The following is a 9,001-nucleotide window of genomic DNA, read 5'->3' as shown; positions in this document are numbered from 1 at the left end:
AGCAATTACCCACCTGAAGAACAACAACACAGCGGCGAAGAACTGATAAGGAGCATACACAGCTTATTTGTAGAATATGTTCGGAGGAAAGCATGCTTAGMGATTAGAATTTAAGTGTGCTCTGTCCAATCCACAAAAAGGGAGACCCCACAATCTGTGCCAACTGTCGTGGGATAAGCCTCCTCAACGTCGCCTATAAGACACACACCACCTCTTTGTCGATTTGAAAGCTGCTTTCGACTGTACGAAAAGAAGCTGTCTTTATTTCGCATTGTCTGAGTTTGGTATCCCCGTTAAACTAATACGCCTGAGAAAGCTGATGTTGAGCAACACCAAAAGCTCCGTTATAATCGGGAAGGATCTCTTCGAGTCTTTCAATACTTAACAAGGTTTCAGACAAGGCGACTTCCGTCTTTCGACTTCTTCAATCAATTGCTGGAGAAATTAACTCGAGCAGCAGAACTTAACAGAGATGGTACCATCTTCTATAAGAGTGTACAGCTCCTGGCGTAGCCGATGATATTTATATCATTGGCAGCAACACTTGCGCCGTTAGTTCCGCTTCCAGAATGGATAAGGCAGCGAAGCAACTGGGTCTAGTTGTGAACGAGGTCAAGACGAAATATCTCCTGTCATCAAACAAACAGTCGTCGCGCTCGCGGCTAGGCACCCACGTCACTGTTTACAGTTATAACTTTGAATTTGTAGATAATTTCGTCTGTCTTGGAACCAGCATCAAAATCAAAAACGACGTCAGCCTCGAAATCCAACGCAAATCTGTGGAAGATTTATGGTCATTCCACATTGGCCACGGCGAATATCGCATTCGATGGAACGATGAGCTGTACGAGATATACAACGACATTGACATAGTGAAGTGAATTAAGAGTGTGACTGACTAGGTCATGTAGTCCGAATGGACGAAAACACTCCAGCTCTGAAAATATTCGACACGAAAGAGAAAGACGTCCACTCTGTGGGAAAGACTAGGTGGAGTGGAACCTGGCTTCGCTTGGAATTTCCAATTGCCGCCACCTTGCGGAAAGAAAAAACGATTAGTTAACTTGGCTATAACCTTGCTCGGTAAAGTTTATAGGCCAGTTAAGAAGATATTTTTCGGATATTTTAAAGGAGTTCTCTGAGATCACATGTCCATCACTACCTGGCATACGCACGAACACGTCAGTACTTCGTCATATTTCAACTACTAGCCCACCAGTATGCGCACGACCACAATGCTTATGACTGAAGAAACTCGCACGTGCACGTGCAGAATTTTAACTCCTGATCAAGCTTGGTATTTTCCGTTCTTCGAATAGCAGCTGGGCAAATCCTTTCCGTCTAGTTCACAAAGCTGACGGATCTTGGAGACCATGTGGCGTTTATAGAGGTTTGAATTCTAACACAATTCCTGACTGGTACTCGATATCAATCCAGGTSGACTTTTGAATGCCGATCCAGGATTTTGGGAATAAAATAGATATGGTCGGATAGGGGAAGTTCTCCCGATTCCGAAGGTTTCCTCGTCCGAGGAAGTTTCACTAGAGTCTTGCAGTCTCTAATGAGAACAATAATAATAATTCCAATTTTAAGGAATGTATGTTTACAGATTCGCACGACTCTGCATATAATTTATAGATCGGTATATATTTGTCATGAAAGCACATACATAATTATATATTTTAAATTTCACCTATTTTATGATGAATTTCATAAAAGCTTTGCAAATATATTCACAGTAAGATATTTATTGCTATCTACATATACATAATATATACGTTTGATAAATCATATATTTATGTATATAAATAAAAAGGCAAAGAATTGCATTCACAGTCTACAAAAAATACTGATAAATACGATGGCGGCAAGATTTTGGTCTGGGGCTGCTTTTCTTGGGATGGTGTACGACCATTCAGATATTTCAGACACAAGGAATAAGTTCCAATATAAAGATATCTTGGAAAACAAGATGCTGCCATATGCTGAGGAAAGTATACCACTAATATGGAAATTTCAGCAGAATAATGATCCTTATCCTACTTCGATGTTGGTAAAAGATTAGTTCCAGGATAATGGTGTGAGCTCTCTTAAATGGCCGTGTCAATCTCCCGACTTGAATCCAAYTGAAAACCTTTGGGGGGAGGTAAAGCAATTGATCCAAAATAAGGATCAGGTAGAGTATTTTGTTGAAAAAACCTGGTATGAGATTCTAATTGATACGTGCCGCAAACTTATCTCCAGTATGCCAAAACGAATTTCAAAAGGAATTTAAAATAATAGCAGATATACTAGATACTGATGAAAGAAGTAAATAAAAATCAAATAGGAGACAGAAAACTCAAACTAATAAATTTTTTCATTCACAGAAACATTATGTACTTATTATTTTGTCCAGCCATTTTTTAGTCTTATTATTTGCTAGAAATTTAAGTTTCTATTTCAATTATTATTACAAATATTTTTACTTTTGTTTTTAAGTCATATATGAAATGAAAGATATTATTTCTCTTTAAACATGAATAAAAGAGAATTTATTAGTCATTGAATGCTACACGGGCGTATGTACTTATTATTTTAACCATGTGTGTATATATGTAAATATGTGCTCAAGCATCATGCGAAATCTCCGTTGACACGGACAACCAAAAGCGAAGCTCACGTTTTTTGCTTTCGTGTAAAAAAGTTAATATGTCGAAGAACCGACACGACGACAAAGCGTCGTAACCTTGAGTTCTTGGTAGAAAGTCTGAACTGTGCGTAAAAAATATACAACGATCGCTAATTGTCACCGCTTACCTTGCCGCTCTTAGCTAACAAGCCATAGTAAATATGTAGTGAATCAATAAAGTTTACATAGAACTAGTTCTATTAAATTACGACACGTTTATTTATTTTAAAATGTATAAATTTTGCGTTATTTTTCTATCAACTTCAAAAGATGTATATTTAACATTATATACATATGTATTCCATATCAAAATAGTTTTTTTTCACATATAAAAATATTAATGCTTAAGCTTAAAATGCGCCTAATTTATATAAAAAAAAAGTTTACCTATACTAATGATTGTTTATATAAATCAAAATATTCGATATTTTCGAATACAGTTTTCCAATAAGTTCCAGATATGTTGAAAAGGATTAATGTCTGGTGATCGCGGGGCATATATGTAGAGCTTTTTTCCAATTCCATAATAACCCTTCACGTAAAAGATACGATGTGTGATTTGGGTCGTTATCCTGTCGGAAATTGATTTTGCTGCTTGAACAGGCCATTTAAGCACAATGGAAGCTCAACATTATGGTTGACGATAAATCCATAAGTTCATCTGGCAGAAGGGGTTCCGGTTCAGCAACGTGGTAATGCGGTCTTGGAAGCCCACAGCAGCGCCTAGGGAAAGCCATGACTCAGCAATGCAGGTGGACCAGGAACCGACTCCCTCCGAAAACAACTAAGCTGAGCAGATCGGAGATGAGAACCTGTCTCTCATCGAACCAATCCTGTGAACTGTAGCACCGGCATAGAAGTTGCCTAGGTGAACCTGGTTCAACCCAGGTTCAACTCCTCGGATAACCTGGGCATTTGTTCTAGGAACCATGGGTTTATAGAGTAGCAGTAAGAGGTCTCAATTCGAGAAACAACAAGGAAAATTGGGATCTGTCTAGCGAGACACTTCTTGTAAAGGGGTTAGAATCGATGTAGACTTCGTCTGTATTTCAGAGTTTCTAACGCAGGTCTTGCATCAGCCTACTTTAAAGGGGAAACGGCCACAGCACCCGTCCCGTCGATTCTCAGTCTGATCGATTACTGCAGCAGGAACAAGCTCCCCCTTACACTGGGATGCAATGGCAACGCACATCACACAGAGTGGAATTGCACGGACTGCAACTGGGAATAGTCTCTATTTGAATTTATAGTCAGTAACAATGTAAGCATCAAGAATGTGGGCTGCGAACCCACATTCATAAGCAGTGCTCGAAGGGAGGTCCCTGCTATAACTTTAAGCAACGATTACAAGAACGGTTTAATCTCGCAGTGTCGGGTATCGCTAGATGTCCGATCACAGGATATTCAATTTGCTCTGAAGGTGGAAGTCAGGGAAGACAGGCAGATAGAATGTCCACCGTAGCCGGACTGAAGACTGACCTCGACAAACCAGTTTATAATGGACGCCTATCACAGCGCTTGTAAACTGAAGGTGGCCACAAGGTACCTTACCTGGGCTAATAAACTCTCGGTACTTAGGCAATCAGTGCGCAGGCTTTTTAATAAAGCCAAACGCACGGGCAACTTGGAGGAATACAGGCAATACCTAACAACCTTCAACAAGGAGATTAGGTGCGCGAAGTCAAAGGTTTAGGAAGTTTTGTGACAGTGTCTCCTCAACCCCTGAGGAAGCAAGACTGCAGTTTAATCTATTAAAGGGAAGTGAATGTCGTCTCAACAGATGAAGGCCCTAGGGAAAAACACATCACTAGCCCTACTTCCAAGGGACGGCGTTACAAAGAGGATTAACGTCACAAAGACTTTTAAGACTTTCTCTCGGCAGTAAAACAGAGTGGAATGACTCCACGCTTTATACTATGGTGAGACAGTACTACCCAGAGGTACACTGACGGCTCAAAAACACCGGAAGGTATTGCGGGATCTCATACCAAGCTACCCATACCAATAGGACGTTTTCCAAGCATATTTCAAGCAGAAGTTTTTGCTATTAGTCAGAGCGTAGAATTAAACAGACAGTCAAGTGGCGCTAAAACCGATCACAGCATATGAGATAAATCGCTTTTAGTAGAGGCCATAGGGAGATTGAACCGCATATCGGTGTGCAACCGGGTACACCTAATCTGGTTGCGGGGGATAAAGGGGTAGCCGGAAATGAGATAGTCGAGGAACTAGCCCGCTCTGCGGCAGCGTCCCAAGATGTCGCCAACCAGGCAGTTAAATTGAAAAACGTGGGTTTGTTGCGGGTGTCTGTGAGTGATCATGGGGTAGGGGCTGCATGCCACCTTTTTACATGCCCTGCCAACCCTACTCATCTAACACCCTTTTCCACTTTGTCCGACCCTGTAGAAACAGCATGTTTCCCGGGCCTCCCGCTAGATGGTGTTGACGACAACATGGTTAACCTTTACCATCCCAACGGGGATTGATAAATGGTTAGAACAACTACAACAACAACGGGAACCAGGCATCGCAGTGGGGTCCCACAGTCTTAAGCAGCAGCTCTGCACGGTGAAGAGGGAACAGCACTGGCAGGAGGAATGCGCCATGCCAAGCTGTTTCTAGGAGGGTCTCACGACCTCCATCGGACTACGCAAGAGTTGCATATGAAAATGTCAAAAATCAACTTTATTTGTGATGCGCGAATATCTTTGTCACTGTTCTTCAACTGCCGGTTTATTACCTTTCAAAATTGATGCAATGTAAGAAATATTTCGGTTGCATTACAGAACATTATATTATATGTACATCACAATTAGTATCATACACCATATCTAGCAAATGAATATACATTCATCCAATATTTAATGGTGATGAAAGCTTATAGTGTATATTGAGTAGAACGTAAATATATATGTTTGTCTAATTTTTTATTACTAATGACAAACATTTATCACTAATGTTAATGCAAGTAATTATTTCGTTCTGGATATTGCAGCAGGTTAAACTCCTACTCTTCCAGAATAGACTCAGACATATCCAACACATATCCTGCATGCAATGAGTCTTCGCATGACACTGGCCACCTCTTTGCATGCCCCTCCAACCACACTCAACTGACACCCTTTTTCCTTTGGTCCGACCCCGTCGAAACAAGATGGTTCTTGGACCTCCCGTTATATGACGTCGACAACAACCTAGATAAATCTTTCCATCCTAACGGGGATTAAATTACCGTTAGAAGAACAACAACATGGAAATAATTATCAAATCATTTTTCCTTTCACTGAATTAAAATAAAAATGTAACTGTTTATTTAGGCGTAATTGCATATTGAACTTGTGCACATAAATATACCAATTATTTCTAAAAAAAAAGTGCAACTTCTAGAAATCTGTTTAAGTAGAAACGAAAACGGGAACTTTTTTCTGTAATCACTGTTTTTTATAATTTGTATATGGTATCATCTCCACTTAATAATTGTAATGATTATCTTATTTATATCAAAAGTATAAAATCTCTTTACCAATTATTCAGAAAATCGAATCCCCTACGTAAATTTAGATCGTTCTCTAAAAGCCGGCACAAAGTTTTTTCATCATCATTCTCATCATTATATTCGTGATTACTTTGTTCGTCGTCGGATGTAGCTGTTAACGTGTTCGAGGATCCCGTCAGTATTCCGCTGTTGCTGCAATTGTACATTAGTGTAGCTGATTCATCTTTTTCAATGTAGACATCTGTGTATACGGCATAATTAAAATTTGATTGTTTGAAGTCGAGTAAGAATGACACTTCGGATGTATGCTTTACAACATTTTCCTTCAAACATCTTCTCGATTCATTTTTAAACTTATTTAAATTTGGCGAAGAAAGCACTTGATTTGCTTTAGCAGATGGAATATGGCGTTTATTTTCTCTAGATGGCTTCAAATGGTTGCTCAATGTACTCTTTAACTCCTTTTGTAAGCGATCATACTGTTTAGTTAGACCTACATTTTTAACCAAATTTATATTGCACGACTCGTTTGAAGTAAGGCATTTATAATCGAAGTTGGGGTTCAGATTTATATCATTCAAATTAGCTTCATAATACTGCTGTTGTAGATCTATTTGTGATTTTGTGCGATAACTGAAAGGTTGCGAATGTTCATCGGGATATGCCCTTAATACATCATCATATATAATTTTTAGTGCCACTTTCTGTGCGATATATGTATGTAAGTTGATTCCATCATAAATACAATCTGTTTTCTCGTTTCTACCATTTGCCGGATTATTACGTAACGTTTGAAGCGATCTCAAATCATTTTTCTGTTTTTCAATATTTTCAGTTCTTTTCAATTTTTTGGATGTAGTGGGTGGAGGTGGCGGTGGAGACGAAGGAGGCTTTAATTTACCAATTTGATGCGATTGTACAGTGTGCTCAGCGCGTGCTAATAAGTTTTTTGACAATAAATTTTGAGTCTGTAAAATATTTTCAGTTAACGAATGCGATGTTTTACTATTATTGACACTGGGAGAATTATTTTGTCCTCTGTTCTTTGAAGATGATGGCAAAATATGTTCAGTACTTGTAGTACTTAAACTGGCCGAAAATGAGCTTGACGAAGATGAACTTGATGATAACGATGAAGCGGATAGGGACATATTCTCCAAATACTTCAGCGAAATTTCAGGATTTATCAGAGTTTGGTTAATGATCTCGTTTTGTTGATTTTCTTTCAAAGTATACCAAAGCATGCCATATGAGGCTTTTGTTATGTTTATATCAGACGCGATACGCCGAGCTAATGGATTTAAATTGGAAAAGTAATCTTGTGCCATTTGCAGATTAAACGAGACAAACTGGAAAGCGGCCATTTCTATAAGACTATTTTTTATGTAGCTCATCCATACAGTAGTTTTCACGACTTTCCTGATACTTCCATTCTAAATAACAGAAAATTGTGTTACTAACATAAGAAATCAACTTTGATTTGATGTTTAATTGAAGTTTTATGAAAAGTTCTATTTAAGATAGTGCTTCATAAAGTAGTGAATCTAGTGTTTGATACGTTCATGGAAAATATTTTTAAAATCTTTTAGTACAATTAAATTATATAGCTAATTGACAAGAAATCCATAATTATTCCAACGGATGGTTTTTGAAATATATGTGTAAGAGATTGAAATAAAACAAACGGAACTGCGTTTGATATGACCTGTTGACACGACTTTATTTTTAGCACTTACTTAAATCCGCAAGGAGCGGCAATTATATGCCTGCCTGTACATGTATAAAAATTTCTATGTCAATAACTGCACAAAAATGGGTTGCGAATAGACGCGCTTATACTTAATATGTAAATATTTATGTAAACTAATGTCTATATGACAATAGCTGAATGCAAATAAGAAAAGAAGGAAAGGAAAACGCTACAATCAGGCGATATTTGTCCCATAGGCGTAGCGTATTAAAACTTAGATGGGGTTACTACCCAATACAATATCACAATCTTGAACAATATGCTTTGCGTTTTATAAGTTGGATCGGATTACGCTATTCAAGTCCTATTTTCTAGAGATAGAGGAGGTGCTCTAGGTTAAGAATATATATATTTACACTATGGTGTTTCAAGTACTCCATTCACGGGGAGGGAGTCGGTGAAGGTGTTGATGGCTCCACTGTGAATGGCGGTCAGTGTCTGTCGGAAGTCTGTAGCGTCCGAGGTCCTGTCGGCGTATTGTTCGATGTCGTCGACGTGATCAAAGAATGACCTCTTGATGCTCCTCGGAGGCGGCTCCGTTCCAAGCAATTCCTGCTGGGATGACTGCAAGGATGATTTCTGCGAAAACATCTCAGCAGGAACTGCTTGGAGAGGAGTTCATTATGCTCCTTAACTGGGAGCATAAGCGTCTCGCTATGTAGGTGCTCGATAGGAGACATCAGGAGGCATCCCGTCGTGGTCCGGAGTGCTGTATTCTGGCAGGTCTGTAGTTTCCTCATCTGCGATTCACTGCATCCAGGCGACCATATGGGTCCTTGCCGATTGCCTTGTAAGTTGCCAACAACGTTTCTTCGTCTTTTCCCCATGTGCTGCCGGCTAGCGACTTGCGGATTATGTTGCGGCTCTGTACTTTGGCGATAATAGCTGTCGCATTCGATGGAACGATGAGCTGTACGAGATATACGACGACATTGACATAGTTCAGCGAATTAAAAGACAGCGGCTACACTGGCTAGGTCATGTTGTCCGAGACTGTCGAAGGTGACACCTAAAATTTTAATGTTATTGACAGTCGGAATTTTGACGCTGTCAACTGCAATATTAAGTTCCAGTCTATACTCCT

The 9,001-nt window shown here is 39.3% G+C and overlaps 1 protein-coding gene across 3 annotated transcripts in view; it reads right to left on the bottom strand.

Moving 5' to 3' along the window:
• Nucleotides 1-4,670: 4,670 nt before the first annotated feature.
• Nucleotides 4,671-9,001, bottom strand: part of LOC108976542 (uncharacterized protein DDB_G0286591-like) — a 19,409-nt gene continuing 15,078 nt past the window's right edge. For all 3 annotated transcript variants that reach the window (XM_018945737.1, XM_018945738.1, XM_018945739.1), the window contains exon 2: nucleotides 4,671-7,600. In XM_018945737.1, coding sequence (XP_018801282.1) covers nucleotides 6,191-7,561 — 1,371 coding nt within the window. In that variant the 5' untranslated portion in view covers nucleotides 7,562-7,600 and the 3' untranslated portion in view covers nucleotides 4,671-6,190. The remainder of the gene's footprint in view (nucleotides 7,601-9,001) is intronic.

The sequence above is a fragment of the Bactrocera latifrons genome, unplaced genomic scaffold (genome assembly GCF_001853355.1).
Source record: "Bactrocera latifrons isolate USDA-ARS-PBARC rearing strain unplaced genomic scaffold, ASM185335v1 scaffold_775, whole genome shotgun sequence".
In the NCBI taxonomy this organism is placed as follows: Eukaryota; Metazoa; Arthropoda; class Insecta; order Diptera; family Tephritidae; genus Bactrocera; species Bactrocera latifrons.
The sequence above is the reverse complement of the archived record's forward strand: the minus strand, read 5'-3'. Positions and strand labels throughout refer to the sequence as shown.